Below are 27,586 nucleotides of genomic sequence, written 5' to 3'. Positions count from 1 at the left end.
GAGGCAGGGCACAGGGCAGTGGGGCCCTGGGACCTGTAGGAATCCTCGTGGGAGCTGGGGCATCTTTACAGCTGCCTACTTCCCCGTGAACTGCAAGGACAGCTGAGAAGCCAGGAGGAGGCCCAGAGGTACAGAGGGTGGACTTCTAAGATAGAGGCCACATTGTGCAGAAGAGAACACTCATCTGGCTGGTGAGTGGAGTGGGCAGGAGGTGGGCTGTGGGAGCTGGACAGGGCTGTCTGTTTGTCCCACGAGTGCCTACTTGGCATACAGGTGCCCACGAGGTGGACGGTGGATGTCACATGAGGCTGTGCTTTTCCCACCAGTGCGTCCACTTGGGGCAGGTGTGCTGGAGGTCCCCGCAGTCCTACCTGGTCCGCGTTCCCAGGTGGAGCTGTGAGTTCAGGAGGAGGAGGTGGGCGTATAGGCCATCCTGTGGCGCCAGGCTCAGCTGGCTCACAGCGTGCTCAGGTGCGGCAGCGTGTCCAGGCGCCCTGTGCGGTCCCGCGCAGCAGCCGCAGACTCCACACCACGCAGCCACTCGGTGCATTTGCGCACCAGACCCTCATCCACCACCTCGGTCTCCTCCTCGTACTCCACATCGTCATACTTGTGCCGCTCGTTGAGCAGCGATACCTTAAGCACCGGGCGCAGGTCCGCGGGTCGAGGGCCGGGCACCGGGGTCTGTAGACCGCCAGGCAGCAGCGGGGCGCGGGGCGGCGTGCGGCGCCCAGGGCCCGCGGCTGGGGGCGCGTCGGGACCGCTGGTGGCGCCGCCCCTCCGCAGGCCGGTGGCCCTGGCCCGGGGGCCCGGGGCGAGGGGGCGTCTAGGGTCGGCCGAGGGCGAGGGGAAGGGTCTGCGGGGCCGAGCCAACAGCTGCTTCTCCAGGTGGCGCCTCTGGATGACCAGGATGGCCTCGGGGGTGAGGCTCAAGGAAAAGCGCATGCCGTCGTCGGGCCCGGCCACCGCCCCCGTGAAGGTGGCCCCCGCCGGGCCGGTGCCGGAGCCGACGAGCCGGGGCGTGGCGCCGGTGGCCGGCGTCCCCGCGCGGCCGGGCGAGGCCTGGAGAGGGGCGCGCGCAGGGGTCGGCGGCTGCGTCCTGCCGGGGCCCGGGCCGCGCCGGGCGGGAGGCCTCTTCAGGGTGGCGGAGGGCCAGGAGCTGGAGAGGAGCACCTCCGGCCTCTCGGGGGGCCTCCTCTTCTTCTCCCCCGCGGCGGCGGCGGGCGGCGAGGACGAAGGCGGCGCGCAGGGCCTCCCGGGCAGCGGGCGCGCGGCGGGGACCCGCGGGGCCGGGGCTGGGGGCGGCGGCACCGGCGGGAAAGGCATGGTGCCGCCGAGCGGGCGGATCATCGGTGCCCTGGAGGGAGAGGGGCGGGTCTCAGTCACCGAGCGCCGAGCGGAGCCGGGCGCCCCGCGGGGTCCAGCGACCTGCGCCCCCCGCAGCTGTGGCCGAGGCGGCCCCGAAAGCCCTCCGCACCCACCTGCGTCCAGCCGCAGCATCGCCGGCTTCCTCACATCCCCGCGCCCAAGCCCCGGGACTTCGAGCGAAGGCGCCTCCCACCCCTTCCCTCCTGCGGCCGGGGCTCCCCCAACCCAGCGTCCCGGGGCTGGACCTGCGGGCGCCGCCCGGTCCACGCCACCGAGAGGCGCCGGGAGGAGGGGCCGGAGCGCGGCCGAGGACGCGGGCCGCCGAGTCCCGCGCGGCGCCGGGCTGGAGTCCCCGCCGACTGTTGAGCGCCGGAGACAAAGTGCCCGGCCGCGCCCCGCGTCTCCCCGCGGCCCTCCCGTGTCCGAGGTCGCGCTCAGTCCTCAGCAGCGGGAAGCCGGCGCCCGGGGAGGCGGATGGCTCCTAGGTCGTAGGCGGAGCCCGCGTACGTGGGAGAGAAAACCTTTTTAAGATGGTGGGAAAGAAATCGCGGGTCAATCTGGCAGTGCCACATTCCGGCATCACAAAGAGGGCTGGCTGGAACAGGGGCGGGGCGGCAGGACGGTTCCAGCCAGTCACTCTCGTTTTTGTTTTTGTTTTGCGGTCCTGGGGACAGAACCCCGGGTCTAGGCATCCTGGCCACTGGGCCCCGCCCCTGGCCTGTAAGTCACTTTGGTTTCACTAACTGTAATGCCACTCCTTAAAGTTTTAGAATTAAAAGTGTAACTTGATATCTACAAACAGGCAGAACAGTCCAGTTTCAGTCATATGACATAGGAAATATCAGACATCAAGTTATTTTAATGAATGATTGTTGCAAGCAAGACAGTATATCCCTACAGCTAATCAGTATGAGTAAGACAAATCTTTACCATCAACTTAAATTCTGGTTGTGGAGATGTAACATTCCTACAATATTCAAGTGCGTGCTGAATAAACTAACAATTCTACAGTTACAAAACACCACATCCAAGTTTCAAACATAGGCGCAGCCCCTGCAGTACTTAACCTCAATTGTTCACATATCCCAAAAATACTTTTCCATTAGACATGCTTTCCTTGGCAAACCTGGGTCCATAACCAGGTTGTGTGATGCTTATAGACCTACATTAGCTCAGAGCATATGTGAACATGGATCAACTCAATATGCCCAACAGTCATACCAGGGTGGCACCCCCCCACTCCCCGACTGGCTGCACTGGGGAACTGGATGGCTGTGGACACAGGGCAGATAAGGAAACTTGATAGGTGGAAGAAACATTTCTCACCAGAGCCTGGTGGTAGTTTAGGCCCCACAACTTTCACACAGCATTTCCAAAACAACCTCACAACCACTCGCAGTCCACGGACTGCAAAGACAGCTCCAAGACAGGCCTCCAGCTCACAGGGGCACTCCCATGCCACTCAGAGCAGCCAGCCTCTGCCCCTGTGCCCAAGTGCTAACATGATCATAGTTTAGGTTTTAAGATTATTTTCTAGGTGGCTGCAGGCTGACAGTTTTGTGCCAGGAGAGGACTAGGGGGCAAGAGGTCAGCTGCCATCTCTTGGGCACAGCCAGAAAGGCAGGGACTACAGAGAAAAATCGACCGATGGCTGATGTCTGGACATCATGTGCAGACCCCAGCTGTTCAAAAGCTGTGCTGGCATCAGTGATGGTGTGCAGAATTCAGAGTCTGCCTCTCTCAGTGGGCTACAGGTTAGTCCCTAACCCTCAGAGGTTTCAGCAGATTGTCTGGCAGGAGGGCTGCAGGTGGGGTGGCCGGGCAGGCTCCTAATCCTAAGAGCTAATGTGTACTGACAGAAGTCTATGAAGCAAGCACTCTCCTGGGAAAGTGGGGCCTACAGATGGGAGGCACCACCCAATATCACCCAGCTCTAGAGGGATGGCAGAGACTCATACCCGGGAATGTGAGACCAGAGCAGGATTAACTAGCATTCTAACGAGAAGGCAGAGTCAGGTTGTGGACTGAGACCCCCACAACCTGGTAGGCGAGGTTCACTCAGTCCATTCCTGACCAGCAAAAGCCAAACACAAAATGTGTTGGATTGATGCCCATGAGGACAGGACCAGGAACCGGGACTCCCCCCAGTCCTTTCAGCTCGCCCCAGCGATGGCAGCTGGACCTGGAAGGCTGTCCGTGTGCCTGTCATTTGAGGCAGAGAAGGACATGCCAAGTGTCTTGTCACCAACACCTGACTCTGAGCACCAAATGACAGCAGCCCTTGTCCCCTGCCCAGCTACCTCTGCTACTTGAGACCCTGGGCCCTCTGAGGTTAGGACAGTGGGTTGGCCTGTAGGCAGGGAGGGAGAACAATGTCGCCGGCTGCAGGCTCAGCACCGACTGTTACAGAATCCGTTATGCGTTCCATTTGGTCAGTGTGGACAGCTAGTGACAGTTACAGCAAGGACAGTTACTTTCAGTACATCTGTCCTGAAATTAAGTTTGGTCGCTCGAAAAGGTGACCAAACTTGATTTCAGGACAGATGTACTGAAAAGTAATCAGTGTCAAGAAGTCCAGTCAACTTATAATTTACATGGAATTTTGTGTAACATGCCCAGAGCACAAGGAAGGCAACAAGTGTCCAAGTGAACTGGAGAACTAGAATTCTGAGGTGAGCCTGCGTCTCCAGGTCACCGCTGTTCACTTGGTTACAAGAGCCCATCTCCAAAATATGTGATCGTGTTCCTCCAGAGGTTACTAAATTTACTATCTCAAATAAGCTGGTTGATTGGAAAGATCAGGTAACAAAACCAAATATATATCTTTAGATCTGTGCATATTTTTGTCATTTAATTTTCAAATTAAGTTTCTTTTACTTTCACATTTCAAATATAACAATAGCAATAATTATTCACAATTGGGAAATTATTCTGTCAGAGTAAAGACTTTTAATTACAAGGTTTAAGACACTTCCAGAATGAGTTTAATATTCATGGAGCAAATTTCGGTCACTGGAATATAATACCAGAAAGATTATATTCAGGCCCATATAAGTCAGAGAGAGAGGCCTTTGCACAGGTGTGAACTACTGGCTCTGGAAGACCAAGGGGTGTGATGACCCTGCACTGCCAACAAAGGCCATGGAAATGATCCGCAGTACACGCGGGCCACCGCAAAACATAAGATGGCTGCTCCGTCTGTGACCAACACAATTACCAGTGAATAAAATTAGGGCTGGTAAACACAGTCATAATACCAAGAAATTAACAATTATTCTAAAAACCAATTTTCCCCATTAATTCAACTGCTTGGTTTATTAAGGCATAACATCTAAATGCAGACTCAGAAAAACTAAAAATATCTCAACACCTTATTTTTCTAATTATCTCCTTTTCCCATAGGCTATATTTCATTCCAGTCAAATCAAAATTAAATCTGAATTTTAACATAGGAAAAGCAATTCAAAGCACCATTCCCTGGTGATTTCAATTAATTCCATCATACTCTAAATACAAACAGTGAACACTCTTCCATGAGGGACTGGCAATTCAACTTGCTCCCTTGCTCTCCACAGAAGCATCTAGTTTTATGTTCTCTAACTAGCTTACCTGAAAGCTAAACTGGGTGTGGATCAGCTGGGATTACCTAGCTGGCGCAGCTGTTGCTGCTTCTGGACAACCCCACTGTCCACCTCTGGTGGGGACACCAATGGAGCGTCTGCAAATCCAAGAAGTTCTGAGAGGCTCTGCACAGGCACGGCGGACAGGTAAGTGTCTCAAAAACATTTTCATACCTAGTTCTTTTTTAAAATTTTGTTTTAGTTATAGGTAGACACAATACCTTGACTTTATTTAATTTATATGTGGTGCTGACGATTGAACCCAGTGCCTCACACATGCGAGATGAGTGCTCTGCTGCTGAGCCCCAGCCCCAGCTCCTAGTTCTGTATTTCAATTGATGGTTTAATCAGCATTTAAAGGAAAGAGGAGAGCAAAGTCCATGCTTTCTTAGGCCACACCAGTCTAGGGATAAAGGAGATGAAAGAAATTTGTAAAGGCCAACAGGAGCTGCCCCTTCACACAGCTCCACTCTGGTGCTGGTCCAGGCCCTTGTGACACTTGGCCTCCAGCTCCCAGTGGCTGCAGGGTCTCCAGGGCCACTGCCCCAGCTCTATTCAGAGTTTAGTTGCCGCTGGCCTTCAAGAGATGGGCCTCTGGTGTTCATGCAGATGTTAACCTTCTGGGGATGTCTTTGAGGACCTAGGAAAAGTAATGAAATGCTACACACAGAACACAGAATTTTGCACACAATGTGAGGAATGAGGGGACCATGAAACCCCCAAAATCTATCAGTGAATTCCAGTTGTGAGCCCTAGACATGAGTTTTTCACAGGAAGGCTCCTTGCTCTCACGTGAACTGAGTGAGCTCAGCCAGACACAGACCCGGGAAAACATCAACGTTGTGTACTTGCCAGGTTTGATCCCTCCTGCTCATGCTGTTGGCCAGAGGAGAACTGGCTATAAGGAAGGAGTAGCACTGTGGGTGCAGAAGAGAAAAGGCAGGGGTGGGGACAGGTCATGCACAAGGCAAACACACCATTTGAATTTTAAAGTCTTTCAGGAAATGAAAACACACACACTTTCCAGTGGGGTTCCCAATTGGCTCTCTTCCCAGTGCATGGTTCCTGCAGCCTGCAGATGGGGATGGAGACGATGACTCAAAGGTAGAGCAGAGCACAGTGGAAGCGGACAGACAGACCTCTAGCAGACCTTGGCCTCGAAGCTCCACATTTGCAAGGCTGTGGCAGGGCCATGGTGTGGAAAAGCAGGTCCCTGGGGACCATGTGGCTGCTTTCTCCCCATGTATACTGAGAACTAAATTCTCTTATTTTCATGACTCCTGTCATCTGTAATTGTCTAAAACAACTCTTCTCATTGACAGGGTTTCCTGCAGCCTTTCCTCTACTTGCACTCCACACATACTGGACTGGACTCCTCTGCACCGGCTCTTTCTCTGGCTGTCACTGCCTCACCCTGCAGCTAGTGAGCTGCGCTCTGCACCCCATAGCAGCACCCCTGTGGTACCTCTGCAATCGCATTGTAAAAACTAGGATGTCTTGGGTCTCCTCCTAGCACCAGGCCAGGTGCTGGACCTGATGATGCCCCATAGCATGCCCTTCTGCATGAATGAAGGTGGGCGTTGGCCAGTGACTTCCACAGTCCTTGGGGGTCTGACCTGGCTATTCCCCCCAAACTCCCAAGACCACCCACTTTTTCACTCTGGCAACACCGAAGTCCTGCGCTTCCTCCGCTTTCACTATGCTATGGTGCTATGGTGCATAGGACTGCTCGCTGTCCCACCCTTCTCTGCACTAACCACAAAGAACAATCCTCCATGGCCCTTTGCAGGCCTTTCCCCTAACTCTCAACACACAGCCTTCTCGTTACACTACCATGCTTACAGTGCCAACGCCTTTCCCTGTAAATCCATTCCTGTTGGCCCCTGACCAGGTGAGGGTCAACCCATGGGCACCTGAGGGGGAGCAGTTAGTGCCAGGCTACCACTACCCCTGAAGGCCCCCTCAGGTACTTTGGGGCAGCCAACCCCTCCCACCCCCCACTTCCACCCCTGCCCACAGGGTGGAGGCAGCTTCCTGTCCTTGCTGGCACCTGAGAGGACTCACCCGGCCACCACCATCACAGCCAGGACAGAGACTGTATTTATTTTTTTCTTTATTTTTTTTTTTGTATTTATTTTTCTACAGAAAGAATATAATGCCCGACTAAATTCTGTTGAACTGAATCACTTAAAATACTACAAATTCAACACAGAAGATGTTATTGTTTTTTCCAAGGATGGGTTTATTTCAAATTTTAAAGATATATACACATATATTATTTTTATTACATGTAATAAGCAATTTTAAGCTTACAGTAAAAAGTTTCACATTTTTAAAGTTTTTTAAAAAAAGGATGTCTTAAAAACATAGACACTTTTAAAAAGCCAAATAAGCTAAGGATCTCTCACAGCACAGATTTCTCCCTTAAATATTCACATTTTAAAAGTTGTTTTGAAAAGATTAAAAAAACTGGCTAAAATTATTTAAAATTGGCAATGATTAAAATCTCTTTATCTTTGGAAGAGCATGTTAATGATACAGCAAAGTTAAAGCTAGGCACATTTAGCTTTTTAACTGAGTGTGTGGTCTGACCAGTATGCAGAAGGGCTTACGCTGTCCTGTGGTTGTTGCTGGAGTGACCACTGCACCAGGAACAGTGTGCTTCACTAGCAAGGGACTCTAAGCATCCCAAGGTGCTTTTCCAGGAGCAGTTTCTGATTTTCAACTTAGAAGAGAAGAGCAGCATTTAAGTACCGCATCCCTGTGACAAGAGGAAGGAAAGCGCAGAGAATGTAACCAGTCTGCTCCAGGTTTCCCTGCCAAACTTTCAGTTGCCTTTCTACAATGGGCTTGGTGGGCTCCAGCACGTTGATCAACTACACGGTTTTGAATATCAGTTAAAATCAAAAACCGAGACTTAAATATTTTGCTAACTTTTAAAATGTTATTTAGAAAATCTTTACCAGCACATATGCTGATTTTAACTCGAAGAAATAAATATAAACACCAAAACTGACAAAAGAATTAACTTTTAAAAAGAACGAAGAAACTGGATTTTAAAAGCAAAATGCTTATTATTGCATCTTAACAATTCCCAAACTTTCACACTTTTATAACCGTATGTTTGAACTCCTACTTAGAATGTCTATTCATTTTTTAAAAACCCTTTTACCTAGACTGTTACATTTTTTTAAAAAATTTTTTTAGGGCTGGGGATGTGGCTCAAGTGATAGCACGCTCGCCTGGCATGCGTGCGGCCCAGGTTTGATCCTCAGCACCACATACAAATAAAGATGTTATATCCGCTGAAAACTAAAAAATAAATATTAAAAATTCTCTTTTTCTCTCTTTTTTTAATAATTTTTTTTACTACATTTTTAGTTGTCATTGGACAATTATTTATTTATATTCAGTGCTGAGAATTGAACCTAGTGCCTCACATACGCTAGGCAAGTGCTCTACCACTGAGCCATGGCCCCAGCCTAGACTGTTAAAAATTACAATAATAAAATCTGAGGCTTCTCTTGCATGTTACTTTCCAATGCAGGATCCTAACTCCTTGGGAAGGGGTGGGTCATTTTCCAGAAGCTGTGCCCTGTCTATGCAGCCTCATGCAAGGCAGGGGTGGACAGTACATCTCAAAACATGGAGAGGCTCCTAGCCAAGTTGCTGAAGTACAATTACCACGTGGACCCTGTTCTACAGTCTTCTCATCTGTGACTCTTCTGCTTTTTCTCTTTTTTTAAAGTGAAATAAAAATTTAAAAAATAGAAATTCTACCAATTCCCTTCACTGTTCATATTAGGTATGTAATTTTGCTGGCTTTTAAAATACATAGGTTTCCAAATTTTACAAAGAAACAAAGCCATGCCTCACCAGAACATTTTTCTTTTTTTTAATTGATTTAAAAAAAAAATGACAGCAGAATGCATTACCATTCTTATTACACATATATACCACAATACAGGTATACAATTTTTCATATCTCTGTTTGAATATAAAGTATGTTGACACTCAATTCTGTCTTCATACATGTATTTTGGATAATAATGATCATCATATTCCACCATCCTTGCTAATCCCCTGCCCCCTCCCTTTCCCTCTCACCTCTCTGCCCTATCTAGAATTCTTCTATTCCTCCCATGCTCTCCCTCCCTACCCCCCTATGAGTCAGCCTCCTTATATCAGAGAACACATTTGGATTGGCTAACTTCAATTAGCATTATCTTCTCCAACACCTTCCATTTACCTGCAAATGCCATGATTTTATTCTCTTTTATTGCTGAGTAAAATTCCATTCTGTATATATGCCACATTTTTTTTTTATCCATTCATCCACTGAAGGGCATCTAAGTTGGCTCCACAGTTTAGCTATTGTGAATTGTGCTGCTATAAACATTGATGTGGCTGTGTCCCTGTAGTATGTTGTTTTTAACTCCTTTGGGTATAGTCCAAGGAGAGGGATAACTGGGTCAAATGGTGACCAGAACCTTTTTCTAAATCTATCAAGTTGAAGGCTGGAATTAGTTTTGTTTTTCTTCCCCAACTAAAACTAATATACTGCTCTGGAAAATGTAAGGAATTAACTGTCATCTCTTGACATGCAGATTACAGATGTTTCTGCTGCTAAAAACATCTATATATCATATGCCATTTTCTAGTAACTTTCCCATTTTGTTCAAAAGCAGAATATTTTTTACCAGAGTCTCTGCATCCTACTTACTGAACATGCACAGCTATAGAAGGATCCAGAATCTCTTGTAAAAATTCCCTGAGAAAGTTCATGTGGTAAGACAGGAGTAAATTTCCAGCCTGAAGAACGCATCAACAGAGATACTTTATATGACAACCTTCTTTTTATCTCTTTAAGCAAAAACGTAGCCAAAGACAACTGAAAAACTTCTTAAACAATGTTTTAATATAAAAATTATTTAAATTTATGTATTTGTGTAAAAATAGTTAAAGGACCAGAAAGAATAAGACAGAATTCAAACAAACTCACCTTGCATATGGGATGTACGACAGACTATACCTGCAAGAAAAATTCAAGTATGTTGACATTTGTTCTACATCATAGCTTCCTTTATGCCAAGTGGCAATGGCTAGCAGCATGACCAGCATGGCAGCAGAATACTATATCATGGTTCTCAAGATGTGAGCTCAGAACATCAACAGTACCATCTGAGAGCTTGTTAAGGTGTAAATCACTAGCTGGGAGATGTGGTGACTTGAAAGGCTGAGGCAGGAGGATCCCAAGTTCAAGGCCAGCCTCAGCAATTTAGTGAGGCCTGTCTCAAAATAAAAAGGGCTGAGGATGTAGGTCAGTGGCAAAGTTCCCCCTGGGTTCAACCCCGGTACGGGGAGGGGGTGGTGGGGTGTGGATCACAAGGCCCCACTGTGACCTCCTCAATCACAAGATTGCTTTATCAAGCATTCTGTGCTTTCTTTGTCTGTAAGACCAAACCCAGGGCCTTAAGCAAGCTGGGTGAGCCTCTACTACTGAGCTACGCTCCCAGACCAACATTAACAAAAACTCCCTAGATGATTCTGATACATACTGAAGTTTGAGCTTCTTATAATAAAAAAGTTATTCTCTTAAGTTATTTTTAAAAAAATAGGAACTTGTAAAATAACAATGTTAATTATGTTTTCCTTTGGGGATAAATCAATTATTGAGTATAGATTAGATACTAAAAGGTAGAATATTAGAGAAAATAAGAGATTCAATTAAATTTCTTCAGATTCTAATGAAAAAGTAAAATGTAACACTATATATAACAGCATAGTTATTTTGAAATATGTAAAGAACTATATTTAACATTCACTGATGTTAAATCTATCAGGGAAGGATGGGAATTAGGCCAAAACAATGACTGATCCCAGGATGGGTGACATCAAACAGGAGATCTGAAACTAGGAAGGAGTTACGACAAGCAAGACAGGGCTTTAAAAGAACAGGAAAAGCACTCTATCCCTCCAACACAGAAGAGGCAAGGAGCTAGCCTAGGGACACCTTTAAGCAGACAACATGCACTGCCTGCCTGCAGGAAGATGAGCTGCAGTGCAAGACACACAAGAGAAGGGCACCTCAACATTCAGAGAAGAGGGAGAAGAGAGAGACAGCTCAAAAGCAGTTCTTAACAAGTAACATAATCGCTGCCATGTAGAGGAAAACTCCAGCCTTTACGGGGCCATACGGGAATAAATTCTTCCTGTGACTGATCACCCAGCAACAGGGAGCAGAATGCCCAGTAAACTGATCCTCCTGGGTGTGTCCTACATTTCCCTTTTTGATGGATCCATGTGACATCCCCTACATTTCTTATTTTTCTTCATGGAACGCAGTGCTCTGTAACTTCCTGAGAACACTCCCACTCCCAGCCCACTACCAGTGTACCAACTCCACAGCTCTCCCAAGGTACCACTGAAGCATGCTGTCAAGAACAAAAGGATTCACCCCAAACCTCCTTTCCCCTGGTCTTGCAGGAGATCTGGGTCCATTTTTAGGGCGTTACAGGTTCCAAACAAAATGTTTATAACATTTCAAGTCACTTTAGCTTTTTAACTAGTGTAATAAAAGACTTACCAGGTCATTGATAAGAACTGCAATATGCAGAATAGTAAGGCCAGTCCCTTCTTATGCCACTAAAAAGCAAAAACAGAGAATGGTGAGTTCAAATTTTTAAAACATACTTTGTACAATTAAGTTCAATTCTTCTTCCCCTTTAAAAATGTAGATATTTTATTTTCTTTATTAAATTGTAGTCTGATTTAAGAAACTTAAATACCCATAAAGTATATTTCCTTTCAAAAAGTGTCTTTAACTATTAATTTAAATACTGCAAAATATATGACATTAAATAAACTTCACTAAAATAGTTGTGCACAGGCTGAAAATATAAAACTTTTAAAGGTTAGGTCTTTGACATTAATGTCAACTTTTCCAGAATCAATATTTAAAATCCTACTTAGTTAAATTCACAATTCTTGTGGAATTTACTTACTCATTCCCCTTGCTCCTTTTGAATGATTTTTTTGAAGGAGAACTGTATATTACTATGATCTTCTGGAATATAAATAGTTCCATGGGTGCGTTAAAATAATCTATCTTGACAATTTCTTGACTATCATTATTTTTATTTTTTACTTTTTTGTGGTACTGGGGTTGAGCCCAGAGCCTTGAGTAAGCTAAGCAAATGCTCGATCACCAAGCTACACTTCCATCCTTATAATTATTTTTTATTTTTATTTACTTATTGCGAATCTTTTTACAAGCAGGCTGCTATACTATTCCAAAATAGGAAATTAGTATTTCCCAGGGATGTGCAAAAATTATTTAAGAACATTTTTAGCTGGGCACAGTGGCACATGCCTGAAATCCCACTGGCTCGAGAGGCTGAGTCATTGCAAGTTCAAAGCCAACCTCAGCAACTTAACAAGGCCCTAGATAACTTAGCAAGACCCTATATCTCAAAATAATTTTTTTTAAAGGGCTGGGGATATAGTTCAATGGTTAAAGCATCCCAGGTTCAATCCCTGGTACCAAAAGAAAAACAAATATTCTTTTATTTTTGGAAAATGAAGTCTAGAAGGCATCTCATATAACTAAAGCCAGTCTTAAATGCTCAGAATAAAAAAAGAAAATCAGAATTTTTTGGTGGGGTGTGGGGGCGGTAACTGGGCATTGAACCCAAGGGTGCTTAACAACTGAGCCACATTCCCAACACTTTTTATTTTAAGACAAGATCTCACTAAGTTGCCCAGACTGGCCTTGAACTTGTGATCCTTCTACCTCAGCCTCCCAAGACACTGGGATTATAGGCATGTACCACCATGACTGGCTTTATAGAATATTTCTTTCTTTTTTTTTTTTTTGTACCGGGGATTAAACCCAGGGGCGCTTAACCACTGAGCCACATTCCCCAGCCCTTTTTTGTATTTTTTAGAGACAGGGGTCAATGAGTTGTAAAATACCTTGCTAAGTTGCTGAGGCTGGCTTTGAACTTATGGGATCCTCCTGCTTTGGCCTCCTGAGTCATTGGGATTACAGGTGTGTACCACTGCACCCAGCTAGAATATTTCTAAAATATATTGTACAATACCCTTTTTTTAAAAAATGTGATGTTTTCTTGACCGCTCAAGAACTGCCTCAAAATCTCTTGGGAAGGAGGCAAAGGATTGTAAGTAAAGAAATATAATGAAGAATCAGGCACACCAATAAATAAAATGAATTGTTATAATATAATTTCTTCAAGAGCTAATAAAGAGCTGCTTGCTTACTCACAAGTGGTACAGGAGTGACTGAGACTCTGCTGTTCCTTGTTGCTAACCGTTCTATTCTCCAGGCCTCTCTACTATTGGCCTGCCTACCTGTCATTCATCACTGCACTTGCTCACTGCTGCTTCCTCCTGTAGCAGCATGAAAAGCACAGCCCATGTACAGCAGAGGACCCAGGCATCTGCCTGGGCCTCTCCCCATCCAGGTGTGGTCAGAGGCATCAACACAGCCTAAGGGTAAGTACACACAAGGGGACCCACTTGTTAACAACCTCCTCTATCTATCTCATGGGCAGCAGTATCTACCTTATGTCCAGCCAACTAGATGTTGCCAAGTCATGTTTTAAGAACACACGATCTTCGGTAAGTCCTAAGAAACTGAACTTGGGAGTCATTTTGAGATGATGATGTAAGAACACCTCAGGTGCAGAGGGGACAGTTGGCAGAAAGCTAGCAAGCTGATGCAACTTACCCAAAGAGCGGCACACAAGGTGAATATGAGGCAGAGCTACAGGAAGGGAAGATAAGTAATAAATGTGAGATCTTCAAAGTCTAATAAAAACACACTGACTACCTTGCATTCACTTGCATAGGCAATATACCTTACAACTAAAACAATGAGACGGCGGACTAGTTTTACACGTATCTTCCACGACTATTCTTTTACTTGAAGTCCCTGATTGCAATACTCCTTGGCAAAGTAAAGCACCTAATAAATGTTTGATTAAACTGAAAGAACTTTTGAGTTTAAGAATATTTCGAATGACAAAAAGCTATTCTTATGCTCCTGTTAAAATTTAATAACAGTGCCAATGGTTAGCATTAGCACAACTGGCAGTACATAGTAAGTTCAGTTGTATTGAATTTTACATGGTGACCCTAATATTTTTTTTCATACAAAAGATTACATTATCATTCCACATCCTCATGAAAGCAACTTCAGCCACCCTATGTTTTCACAAGCAGGCTGGAGGTCTAAGCTAGAGACCTAAGGGACCCTAGTTCTGATACCTATAACCTAGGGGTCCCTGCTAAACAGTGGGCCCATCTAGACATTTTCTTCTCTTTAAAGAGGTGCACCTATCCACCTGCTCAAAATATTAAAAGGATTTTCTATGACACACCTGACATAGGGCTGGCAGGCATAGGGGGCTGAGTTAGAAACAAATCTCCATGTCAATAGCGAGCTAGACAGGTTGAGCTATTCCACAATGTGTCACACCGGAGCTATGGTCCCTTGGGGGATACTTGCTGCAGTCTAACATTCTCTTCACTACATGTGTTGGTTTAAGGTATACTACTAAAACTGTTAATCATAAATGCCAGGATATTGTAAATAAAACAAATCCAAGCAAAATCTTAGTGGAATAAAAACATCCTGTAGTCTAACAGTAGGAGATAGTTTCCTAGTAACTTAGGCAAAGTTAAATGCTAAGACATATGTTGATATAAATGCTAATATAGGAAATTCAAAACAACTGGAAGAGTTATAAAAATGATAATAAAAAGCATAAAGTTGAATAAAGAAGCTAAAAATGAGTTGTGTTTGAAAAGCTAATGTTAACAGTTAAAAGTAAAGTAACACTTATTGGCTAATGCTTATGTTTAAATTCTTTAAATAGCACAAATGTTTTAAGTAAAAAAAAAAAAAAATCTATAAGAGAAGCAGAATAGGTAAGCTGGTACCAGAGGCAGGATGATGAAGTGGAGGAAGGGTTCCTCTACCCATCTCACACAAAACACTTATTTTCAGCTAAAATTCAAAATGTACGATGATGGAAACTTTCTGACTATAAGTGTGGCTTTCATACCCCCCACCCCTGGTTTAAGATAAAGAGAACAAGTCATTTAAGAGTGATGACTGATAGGAACAGAACCCCCAACGCAATGAAGGGCAACTTAAAGGTGTGGTCACAGAAGCCATATTAGCAGAATTATTTGTCCACTAGTAAATAGGGAAGGGACAAAAACCAAACGACAAATATGCCCATTCTACCTGAGAGGTAGACTCAGAAGTCACCTGTCTTCTACTCCTAACCCTCCAAAGATTACAGACCATCCAACAATCTATAGGCTTGAAAATGAAAACATACCCAGCTCCAGTCTTTGTTATAATTATAATTACAAAGCTACAAAAATAGTAAGTAGGCCTCTTCAATCCAATAACTTTAGACAACACTCTATAATTCAAATTCTTTAACAACACGGCCTTGAGGACATAATAATGAAAAACACTACAACATACGGTTTTTAAAACTGCCAATATTTACTTACAAGCATAATGACTGTTGCAAGTACTCTAGTTTTTTCAAACATTTTCTTTAGCTGCTTCACGGGTCCCATTAAAAAGCACGTACTATTTGAAAAAAAAAAAAATAACAGAGATCACGTTCATTTGTCTGGCTAAACAAAAATAAACTTTTAAAAAAAGAAACCTTGTTAGCTCTCTCCCTCAATCTGTTTTGCTTTTCGTTGACTTTACAGGACACTTGCCAATTCTTCTAGCAGACAACCTACAGTCTGTGCCATCAACTCGACTGCATCTTGAGAGGTGAGGAGGCCTGGGCCGCTCCCTGGAGCAAGAGTAGGGTGCAATAAACAAGGTGTCCCCAGAGGCTTGCTTTTCCATTCTCCTACCATGTGAGGGAGGGGAAGGGGGCATTCACCCCCCACCCCCCACCCCCAGGATGTGGCCTTTACCAGACAACTGAATCCTAGCTCTTGGGCTTCCTGGCCCTTGAAGTTATAAGGAATAAATGTCTGCTTTTATAAATTAGGAAACCTCAAACCCCAACCTAATACAGCTACCCTGTCATTGCTGGGGCACCAATTTTATGTTCTCTGCCCTGTACCAACAACTTCAGATCTTTTTCTGGTTTACTGTGTGACTTTTCCCTCATAAAACCCAAGCTCCACAAGAGAAGAACTACAGCATAGCCACTACAAGCCTGGGCTCTGGAGCCCTGTGTCTGCCCCAGGCAACTTATGAGGATCAAATGGTGAGCAAGTGACCTGCCCCCTCTGCACTACCATCTCCAGCTAAATACGATACTGGTACCTGCCCCATAAACCTGCTATCCTGACACCATGCACTCAGAATAGTCCCTGGTGCACAGTACATGCTCCTACAAATGCTGGCTACTCATAGTAGTACTCTGTATTATGGTAGCTGGCCACATGGCCGGAATCACTAGGTATTTATGGAATAAAGTCTGGCTATGTTTACAACATGTGTAGACCTATGGAAACATCCTATTAGCAAAGTGCTATGAGAAAGGCAAATTTAGAAGTGACAGCAAACAAGCTATTTTGAGAAGCTAAATTATATCCATACCTGGCTAATGCAGCAAGATTCCCAAGGGTATAAAACACTGCAAAAAGCTTTACGCCTCCAGGAAGCCACAGCAATCCAGTTCCCTGAGTCAGACATTACAATGAGGTAAAAATGATTTTATAATCTTAAAGGCTTAAAATGTAAGTGTTACTATGAGTCCAGTTACATATAAAAACAGTTAATTTTCAATGACATACATTAAATTGAATCCTCTGCCTATTTTCCTAAACAAATATAAATAAGCCAGAAGAAAACTGTCTTTGTATTTGTTCAGTAAATCTTATGCTATTTAAAGTAAACATCCATTTTAAATGGCGAGTTAAAAAAGGTAATAAAGTCGGGCGCAGTGGTTCACCCCTGTAATCCCAACAACTCAGGAGTCTGAGGCAGGAGGATTGCGAGTTCAAACCAGCCTCAGCATTGGTGAGGTGCTAAGCAACTCAGTGAGATGCTGTCTCTAAATCAAATACAAAAAAGGGTTGGGGATGTGGCTCAGTGGTTGAATGCCCCTGAGTTCAATCTCCGGTACCCAAAAAAAAAAAAAAAAGATATGTAATAAACATATCTAAATTTTTGACTTTCCAGTTCTCTTAACTCATGTTGATTTCTCTTTTATTTTCTTATCAGAGCTGGGGATTGAACCTGGGCCTCTCGCATGTGAGGCATGATTTTTCTTAAAATTATTTCAATAATTCTTAGAACTCCCTGAACTACTGATTTCTGCATCTTTTTATTAATCTCTATCCCTTTATTTCAAGTGACTATGCTCCATCAAAACAGTCTTAACAGGAATTCAGATAAAGCAGATTGCTTATTTGTACCAAATGGGATATTAATCTAATACAAAATAAAAATAATTAAGCAATATAAAGCCTTAACTCACAAGGATAGAAAAGAAAATGCCAGCCACAAAGCATATGATAAACCATTTCAATCTGGTGTTGAAACTAAGAGACGAGGCATCCAGGACCTAAGGGAAGAAGGGACAATTGAGAACATGTTCTTAAATCACCATGCACTAAACTGATTATTCTAACTTATAGCAATGTTTTACCTTAACACATACACTGAACCTTTGATTTCTTTTGTACATTGTAGTATCACTACCACGGTGGTGGAGGACATATGAACATGGTCTGTATCAGGCGACACTGAGGAATAACGTAATTTTGCCAGGTTTGGTAGTAGGAGTTAGTACAGCCCTTACATGTTCAGGGCCATAGATGATACTGATCTGGATAAAATGACATCATGTGTGAGGTATGTTGTGACACACTTGAGGATGTAAAGTGGGAAAGATAAGACAAAGCAGGTAACAGGTGGTAACTGAAGCTGGGTGGGGCACACAGGGTTCATCCTACATTCCCTCAACTTCTGCAGGTCTTAAAGCCTGGGATGGGATGCTCCTACAAGAACTGTTCTCAGCAGAATCCTTTAAGAGGAATGAGAGAGGCTGCAAGGGAAGCAGAAGGTACCAAAAAAGGCAGTGTTTCAGCTGGAGGTCCGCCTGGGCCCTGGTGATGAGTGGCAAGAGTGAAGGGCTGCCTAAGGCAGGCTGGCGCTCTGCAACCCCTCCCCAGTGGGTGACTGCAAGACTTACAGGGGGCAGCAGCAAAGGACACTGCAGGGCCTGAGCAGGACGCCTGGGCAGGCACCAGTACCTTTGGACAACATCTACTCTCAAAAAGCTCTCTTGAGAGCCTTAGATACCTCTTCCACCATGAAAAGACTACATGCCATGCAAATTCTAACCCAACTATGTAGGAAGAAGCAGAAGCATACTTTGAACAGTACAGTGATGACCTAGTGAATTTAGACTACCAAGACACTATTAAAACTTATCTTCCCAATGAATTTGAACAACTGTCAACAGTCTTGAATTAAATCCCCAAATTTAAATTTCTAACTTACATTATTATAACACTTAAAAATAAGACCACATGCTTATAATGTATTTTCAAGAATAATGAAACAAAATCAGGAAGTTTATATACAACAGCTCACAATACCTTTGGTTACAGCCTTACCTCAGTGGTCAAGCTGAGAATCCACATGCAGCATGAAAATCAGACAAAATACTAAGTACTATGTCAATATCACACAAATCACTTTTAACATTTTTTTTAAAGTTTGCTTTAATTCATAAACATTTTCAGCAATGTCATAGCCAAACAAATTACCTGGTTTTAGATAAAGAATGAACTTGTCTACGAGAACATCTAAATTTCATTCTGATCAGAGAAAACATATACCAAGTACATTTTAACTACCTAGAACAGAATACAACCTAAAGCCTGTACACTATTTCATTTTTAAAAAAATGTTTCATTTAAAAAAAATTAGAAACATTCATAGTTTCATTCTATCATTCCACAATATATGTATACATATATCAAAATATTATGGTGCACACCATAAATATACACAACTTTTATGTCAATTAAAAAGTGGAAATAGTACACTGATCATGATTACTAATGATGTGAAACTACAATGATGTCAGGATTTAAGTGGAAAAGAAAAAACATTCATTTAACTTTCCTTTGCAAACTTAAGTCACCCCATTGTTTCCATGTTCAACGGTTCATTTTTCCATTTATTTTTCCTGCAGTAGTGGAATGGCATGGCTAACTGTACAATAGGTCTTTTGCCTATCATTGCCATCTTTTATGTGATGATCTTTAAAATGAAAATAAAGATAAATTATTTCCATTTGTAAATACAGAATAATCAAATTCATAAGCAAATGACTTGTGTTCCAGGCACAGGAAAAAAAAACCACCACAGATTTCCCGACTCTTAAGTAAGAAAATTCTACAATGCTTCAACATGCAAGAAAACCTGGCTCTGCATTTCTAAGTAAGAGAAAGAGCCACCCCCTCCTTTGTTTTGCATAAGATGTAGGTGCTATTTTCTTCTTTGACCTTGTTGGGTAACAACGGGATGAGGAACTATCCCACTAAATCAGCAACTTTGGTGATCACTTAGTCTTAGGACAAAAATACAAACTCTTTAAAACTGCTATCCCCCTCCCCCTCAATTGCCACCAATTATTTTACTTGTCACCAACAGAAGAGGAAGCAAAGAGAAAGGGCCTCAAGAGTAAGGGCCCCTCTCCCCATTCTCAGGGCCTTCTTCCTGCTGCAGTAAACAAAGTACTGCTTGCAACCAAACTGCACTTAATAAAAGAAAAGAAAAAGAAAACCAGATGCTAATTTGTAGCCAGCAACAGCAGAGCTAAGCCACTGCATGGCTGGGGGTGCTAGTGGGTCTGGTTCCCAGCTACTGCCATGGAAGAAAGGAAATGTGTGTGGCTTTCAATTCCTACACCAAACCCAGTATTCCTACCTATCCTTTTTCAAAATAATGATGTCAAAAGAAAAAAAAAAAAAGATCAGAAAGCAAATGAGCAGAAGTGTCTAAGACCCTCTGGAACGGGCTCCACACCACACCTCCTTGGGGTCCTCTCCTTAAGGCCATTCCAAGTAGTACTGCCCACTGGTTACTCAAGCTCACAAACTCAAGAGCCCCCCTCACCCTCTTAATTGGTCACCTCTGCTCTTCTTATCTCATTCAGTCCTGTTCTGATCCTTGTGATGCATCCATGTGAATAGCCTGGTCTTTTTGTTTCCCTAACCTACAGTGGCCTCCACCACCCTCCCCAACTCCTCGCACTTCCCACTCCCAGGGCTCACTTCCTAACTGAAATCCCTTCCTACTGCACTGCCAAAATCCAGTATGTAGCTTAATGATAAAACTTCTCCCAGCAGCAAGTTGACTCAATAGCTACCACTTGGGCTGGTCCTCAGCCTTGGGGGAGCCCTTATCAGGTCCTTGTCTTCACCTTTTTCAGTGGAAATTACATGTTGCTCTGGTTCCCAGGTCAGGTCTTCTCCTATTAGCTCTGGTGGTCCTGCCCACCTGTTTTAGGACCCAGTCCTTCAGACACTCTCCAAAATTAACATTAATGGGGTTTTTCTCTAGTATACCATCCTAAGACCATGACCACCTACTTTTAAACATGCTTAAGCCTCTTCTATCTTAAACATACAAAATCTCTCCTGATGTCACCCTCCGCCTCTGCACACTCATTCATGTGCTCACCTACTGGTTTAAAGAATGCATACTGAGTGCTGCTACTTGTTCTAAGTGCTGGGCAAGGGCACTAGCACCTAGACCTATGTGGTCTCATCTCCACTTCAGCAGCACCAGACCCTCAACACTCCCCTGGGGGCCAGGCTCTACAGCTCATCCTATGGCACTGCCTTCAAATGTCCAGTGTTCCTGTGTCCCCTCCCTCTGCAGTCTCAGCTTCCTCTCCCCAGAAGGGAAGAGCTTCTTCCTGATCCTGTCCTCACCTTCTTTCCTCTCCCCCTAACCACCTCCTCAAGATCCACAAGGAACAGCAAGTTTGACAGGTAAGGGAATTCTGAAGGTACAGAGGGCACACCAACTCAAACTCAGCCTTGCCTGCTCACACCAGGCAGGCAGTCCACTGCACATGGACCTAGCAGGAACTCACCCACCACCTGGGTGCAATGCAGACCCAAAGACCAGTCCCCAAGACTGCCTCTCAGATGCCAATTGTTTCTTGTTTCCTTGCACTTCTGACCGACTGCCTAAAACCCCCTCCTCAGGTTCCATGATTCCTCTAAAGCAGCTCTTGGAACTCAGGGAGACACTTGCTTACCTTCGCTGGTTCATTATGAAGGATGTCATATAGGATTCAGGGGAGAGAAAGGCACTGGGCGAGGTAAGGGGCATGGAGCCTCCAGGGTCAACTGGGGCTTACACCCTCTGGGAGCCTCTCTGTGTTCAGTAGCTCAGAGCCCTGTCCTTCACTGCATAGGTAGATCACATCTCTGGCCACTGGTGATTGACAACCTTCAACTCTCCTGGATGGCTGGAGGACAAGGCTAATAGTTCCAAATCCTCTAATCCTGCCTTGGTCTTTCAGGGGATCAGCTCCCATCCTGAAGCTACCTGTAGGCTGATTCACTGGCATACAGAAAAACACTATTGCATCAGAGATTCCAAGGATTTTAGGAGTTGTATGCCAAGAAGCAGGAGGAAGACCAAATACATATTCCACAATATGAGAGCAGATGTTATACTTCCAACCCTGTGATAAAAGGAAAGAGAGCTTAATTTGTACAATATGTTGTTTTTTTCTTATTACCATCTTCCATGTGATGAACTTTTTAAGTGAAACATTAAGACAAATTACTTCCACTTGTAAACACAGTCGATCCACAAGCGACTTGTCTCAAAACTTGTGAGTTCCTGTGTTCCTCCAAAATCCATGTGTTAAAACCCTAAACACCAAGGTGATAAAGGAAGGAGGCAGAATCTTTGAGAGGTGATAAGGTCATGGGAACAGAGCCCCAGAGAGCTCCCTGGCCCCTTTCAACCAGGAAGACACAGCAAGAAAGTATATCTACAAATCAGAAAGCAACTCTCACCAAACACAGGATTATTGGTACCTCTGTATTAGACTTCTGGCCTCCAGAACTGTGAGAAATAAACTTTTGTTGTCTGTAAGCCACCTAGCTAAAGTATCTTGTTAGAACAACCAGAAGAGACTGAGATACCTTGCAACTTATTAAAGTTGGGGGGAATAAAAGACCTGTGGAGCACATTCCCTTGTGAGATCCTTCCTATGTGACTAACAACAGATGCTCTTCTCCCAGCAGCTGTTCAAGTTCAACCTCTCAGCACTCACCTGTCTGGCCCGCAAGTCTTGAGAACAGATACTGCGCAGCAAGTACTTGATAGGCTCTGGATGTACAACAGTAGACAGGACAGACAAGACCTTACGTTCAATGACAAAAAGCCAACAACAAATCAAAGGTAGTGACAGAAGGGGGCAGGTTACACAGAGGAAGCACAGGGGTAATGAGTACTGCAACCAGGAAGGGCCTCTCTGAAGACACAGGAGCAAGGAATATAATCTTGAAAAGAGCCAGGCTGGGGCACTTCAGAGAAAAAGAAATGCCACTGCCAGAAAAGAGGCCTGGAACACGGTGAGCCCTGGGGACACAAAGGAGGAGGGTGGAAGCCAGGCAGGGCAGCTCTGAGAGGCCATGGGAGAGTCTGGATTTACTTCAATGGTGTCCTATGGTGAGGACACACAATGGGATCCTCTTAAGACTGGATTTACAGGCCTCTCCCTTCTTGAATTCTTCCAGACATCTCATAAGGAAGGCCCAGAACTCTGGCTACTTGGCATCTCCCAAGGACTCAAGCCACCTCAGCAGGATGAAACAGCCCAGGCTTCTGAACACCTCACAACACCCACTGCCTCACCCAGCTTCTCGGCTGGCAGAGGGCCACGACCATCCCAGGGCTATTACATCACGTCCCCAACAAGACATAAGAATAGGTAAAAAGCAGACATGTAGGACAAATCAAGAGTGGGCCATGATTCAAAGCCTACTTTCACATGGATTAAAAGTCCAGATTTAAAGGTCATTTTCCCAAACTTCGATCACAAACAGCACTATTAAGTCAATTATTAGACCTTAGCCAGAAATCCATCCATAAATAACTTCTTTCCTCACCTGGACCTAAAAGAAAATCAGGTCAGAGAATGCCTCTGTTCAACAAATTCTCATGATTTGTATTTTTAGGGTCTAATTACTTCATCTATGTCACACTCTCCAGTAAACTCTTGGTGTCACACCAACATAGTACTGTTTAAGCTCACAAAGCAGAACACTGAACCCTGGTGGAGAAATGATTCACAATTTCCACCAAAAACAAAGAAGAACAGAAAGTGGCCCTTAGTGGGTACTGGTCAACATGTCCAGTCACCAACACAAATGAGGACTACCAGGCCTTCTTAAGTCACATCTCTGCACTATAGATATTATGTGCATAAATGTGCCTTGCTAAACTGCAGCCAGCACCTTCCTCTGGGTGGGCACTGTTTTCTTTTTCTCAATAAAATCAATCTGTGCCTCACTTTGTCCCAAACTTAAATTCTTTACTGCAACAATATTAAGGATCCTCACAGCCTAAGAAGAGGTCCACTTCCTTTTAGGGAACCTCCTTGGAACCCCAGTCCTAGTGACACACTGAGCTTATTCTTCCACCACCAAATCTCATATCTATTACTAGCAAGCACACCATGAACACAGTAGTCTCTAACCTCAAGTTCAAGTACCCCATTTTCTGGACATCACTCCTTCCTTCCAGCACCTCTAGTCAGCCACCCACCAACATCCACAGTCCAAGGGTCTACCCCTTCCCTCCATCCCAACTCCCTATGCCCTGTTGGTCTCCCAGTGCTGATAACGCCAAGGTCGCGGGTTCGATCCCCCTACGGGCCACCATATGCCGCAGTCTGGCTGGGCACAATTCAGGAGCCACTTGTCAAAAGAAACGAACTTTATTTTTAGAACACACGCCAAACCACACAGCTCTTCAGGAAAACCCTCAGAGCCCAACTGCCACCACCGGCTTCCCACAAGCCTCTCAACCTCCCCCACTCCTCCTGCTCTTGAGGCTGACTGGCTGGGTCGCATGGGCGGAGCCAAAAAAAGTCCCCCAATGAGCAGCTCCTGGTCTGAAAGGGCGGGGAAACAACCCAATGAGCATCACCACAGAGGAGCCAGTCAGTTGGCAGCTAGAAGTTTGCTGGAGCTGCTGTAAGCCACTCATCAGCTGGCAGCTGGAAGTTTGCTGGGGCCCCTTCGGCTGTGGCTCTCAACATCTTCACTAGACAAATCTGAACCCTGTCCTGCACTTCCACTGCAAATGTGGCTGGAGAGAAAATGCTCACCTTGCCAACTCTCACTTTCAGTTTAGGACCACTACCAGCAGGTGGGGATGAGGAACTACAAGTCTACTGTGATTCCCTATGGACTCACTACTCCCAGTCTTCTGAACCACTACTTTATACCTCTTCCTTAGACTTCTAAGACCCACCTTCTCCAGACTCATGGCTGGGAACCGTATTTCCTATTTCAGTGAGAATAGCTCAGGAATCACTGAAGAACTCACCTGCTCCACCTACCACATCTGCATCTGCGTCTGCATCTGCTTCCAGCAGCTTGCACAATTCTCTTCCCACTGCCCATCTAATCCTACAGCTTCCCAATTACTGCCACATGCCCAGGAGGCACCCTGCAAAGGTACTGTGTTGCCTGAATCATAATTTTCTCCTTTCCTGGATCATATGCAAGTCTGCAGAAACATCCAGTATTTTCCAGCTTAAAAAATAAAATGTTGGGAGGCTGGGGCAGGAGGACTGCAAGTTCAAAACCAGCCTCGGAACTTAAGTGAGACTTTGTCTCAAAATAAAAAATAATAAGGGGTGGGGCTCAGTGGTTAGGTATCCCTGGGTTCAATCACCAGTACCAAATAAATAAATAAAATAAAATGTTGGGGCTAGGGATATAGGTAAGCAGTCTAACAACATTTGTCTAACAGACCCTGGGTTTTATATCCAGCACGGCAAAAAAAGATGACCCTACTTTATCATCCCACCACTATCTACTTCTTTGCCTTACAGCAAAATCACTGAGATACTATAGTCATCATCTCTTTCTTTCTTCCTCCGGAGCCATAGATAACCACCAAAACCAATGACCTCCATTGATAATCTCAGCTCTTAAGGGATCCATTGTAGCATATGAAACCCTCTCTTCCCTCCCTTCCTAGGATGTCTCTCTAGGTTGGTTCTCCTTCCTCACCTGTTGTCGCCTGCTCACCCTCCTAACCTTACACACCAGAGATATCCAGAGATGTCTCAAATCTTAGACTCAACTTTTTTCTACTTACACCCAACCCTTTTGCAAGTTCATCTCTCTTATTTCCTCCTTATGACTCCAGAAATTTACCTTCAACTGCTTTCCTGTCATCTCCACTTCATGTTTCCTGGCACTTCAGACAGCATCTATGCTGAAGTGATTTTCTTCCCTGAATCTGCACCTTCCACATCCCAGTTAAAGTTGCCTCCATCTTTCCAGTCACTCAACTCAAAACCACAGAGGCAGCCTTGACTCCTCTTGCTCTCACATTCAATCTAAATATTGTAACTCTACACTCAAGACGTTTACAGAGTCTGCCCATTTTCACCACTGTCATTTCTATTATGAATTCAAGCAACCCAGTGAGCCATCTCTTACTGGGACTACTTCCTACATTAGTCTCCTGACCAGCCTCTGGGTTTCCACCTATATTCTACAGTCAGTTCTCCACAGAACAACGAGAAATATCCTTTAAATCCACTGGGTACTTTGTCACTCTGCTCAAAACCAAAAGCCATCCACCCCACACTTAGTAAAGCTAAATCTTTTCTACAGTGTAGGAGACACAACAAGTTTGGCAACCCCATTCCTGCCGTTACCTCCTATGCCTGTCTCTTTCCCTCTGCTCCAGTCACCCTGTCTTAGCCTAGAATCCAAGGAACACACAAGGTTCTCTGGGACCCTTCTCCATGACTCTCCCAGAGGCCTGCAGCTCTACACTCACATGCCACCCCCACAGGGAAGCCTCCTCCAGGACCCTACACAATATGCAATCCCTCGCTCCTGGACCTGCTGATTATTTCTTTAGCGCTTAGTGCTGCCTGATGCAGCATGCATTTGTTTATTAAATGTTCCCCAATTAAAACGTGTGGGAAAGGCCTTTGTGTTGGTCACTGCTAACTAGCATCTTGAACAGTGCCAAGCAAAGCTGGAAACCTGAAGATTTGTTGAATGAACAACATTTGTCAACACAAATCTCTACACATCTTGCTCAACTCCAGATAGTAGCCTCAAGAGAAAGGACAATATCAATTTCATGTCCCCGAGGTTCTCAGCAGCACTGTGCCACAGACCTTCCTGGAGTGGAAATGTGGTAAACATGCACTGCCCATACAGTGTCCACACGTGCCCACTGAACACTTGAAATATAGGTTCAATATAGGGCAGTGCGACTACGGAGCTAAATTTTATTAAATTTTAATTAACTTAAATGTAAGTGGCCACGCATGGCTCTCTATGGCCACTCTCTAGTGTGGTACAAACAGCATAACGTAGAGCACAGAATATGGGCTGTCACTTCTGATGTTGTCATCTACGGGCTCCTGGGCTCCTGCAATCCTCTTAAGAGTCACCGAGGGCAGAGGCTGGACAGTCTCCGTAGGCTTGAGGGCTGGCCCGGAACCCTGTCCCCGAGAAGCGCTGAACAAACGCGACAAGGAGCCAGGAGCGCCCAGGAGACCAGCGGAAGGCCCCAGCGGCAGCCGGCCTCGGAGTTCCGCTCGCGGGGCCGAGGCCGCGCCCGCCCGAGCGCTTCCGCGCAGCCCCACCGCACCTCTCAACTCGGGGAAGCCGCGCTTACCAGGCTCGCCCAGCCTTCCGGGGACCGTGCAGACACAGGGCCGCTCGTCCTTTAAGAGGCCTTCGCTAGGCCTCAGGCCGCGGCAGACGACTCCGCTCGTCCGGACCCGTCCTCCTCCAGGCTCCCGAGCCCGGCAGGCCCGGACCGCGGGCCCCGGCGGCCCCGGCCAGCACGGCCGCCCCACGCCCCCCTCGCCCTCCTCGCCGCGGCCGGGCGCGCTTGCTACCTGCGCGGTCAGGCCCTGCTCCTCGTCGTCCTGGCCGCTCAGGACGCGCCGCAACTTCTCCATGGCCCAGTCTGCGGGCCGCAGAGCCTGCCGCTGGCGCCCACCCGGAAACTCGGAACCCAGTCCCCTCCACCCACGCGCCGACCGGAAGTCCGGCTTGGCGCTTCCGGCGCGCCCATGAGGCCACCGTAGCTAGCTGTGCGCTCACGCGCGTCGGCGCCCCGCCCACCCCGCGCGCTAGGGCTGGGTGCACCCGGCAGCTGCAGGACGCCTTCGGGGGCCGGGTCCGTGCGGGCACGGTCCGTCCCGCTCCTGCGCGGCTGGCTGGTCTGGAGGCCGACGCCGGCGCTGCAGGATGGTGGCAGGTTTCGCACTGTTGGGACGTCGCAGCCGGCGGCTGTTCCCCCGCCCGCGAGAGCCGTGCTTGTC

At 45.7% G+C, this 27,586-nt stretch overlaps 2 protein-coding genes across 2 annotated transcripts; both read right to left on the bottom strand.

Moving 5' to 3' along the window:
• Nucleotides 1-456: 456 nt before the first annotated feature.
• Prr18 (proline rich 18) lies at nucleotides 457-1,350 on the bottom strand. Its single transcript, XM_026393136.1, has one exon. The coding sequence runs from the start codon at nucleotides 1,348-1,350 to the stop codon at nucleotides 457-459; it is 894 nt and encodes a 297-aa protein (XP_026248921.1).
• Nucleotides 1,351-7,224: 5,874 nt separating this feature from the next.
• On the bottom strand, nucleotides 7,225-27,296 carry Sft2d1 (SFT2 domain containing 1). Its single transcript, XM_026393144.2, has 8 exons — nucleotides 27,158-27,296; nucleotides 17,483-17,569; nucleotides 16,600-16,682; nucleotides 15,540-15,621; nucleotides 13,738-13,773; nucleotides 11,575-11,633; nucleotides 9,991-10,020; nucleotides 7,225-7,749 (listed from the first exon to the last, which is right to left on the bottom strand). The coding sequence occupies exons 1-8, from the start codon at nucleotides 27,218-27,220 to the stop codon at nucleotides 7,710-7,712; spliced, it is 480 nt and encodes a 159-aa protein (XP_026248929.1). The 5' UTR covers nucleotides 27,221-27,296; the 3' UTR covers nucleotides 7,225-7,709.
• Nucleotides 27,297-27,586: the final 290 nt, after the last annotated feature.

Source organism: Urocitellus parryii, chromosome 8, assembly GCF_045843805.1.
Source record: "Urocitellus parryii isolate mUroPar1 chromosome 8, mUroPar1.hap1, whole genome shotgun sequence".
NCBI lineage: Eukaryota > Metazoa > Chordata > Mammalia > Rodentia > Sciuridae > Urocitellus > Urocitellus parryii.
This window is presented reverse-complemented; position numbering and strand designations above follow the sequence as displayed.

Coding starts and splice junctions, on each gene's coding strand:
- Prr18 (XM_026393136.1), bottom strand. CDS start 1,350: ATGATCCGCCCGCTCGGCGGCACCATGCCTTTCCCGCCGGTGCCGCCG.
- Sft2d1 (XM_026393144.2), bottom strand. CDS start 27,220: ATGGAGAAGTTGCGGCGCGTCCTGAGCGGCCAGGACGACGAGGAGCAG. Junction 11,634..13,737: donor CCTTGTGTGCCGCTCTTTGG/GTAAGTTGCATC, acceptor TTTGCTTTTTAG/TGGCATAAGAAGGGACTGGC. Junction 7,750..9,990: donor TCGTACATCCCATATGCAAG/GTGAGTTTGTTT, acceptor CTCTTGTCACAG/GGATGCGGTACTTAAATGCT.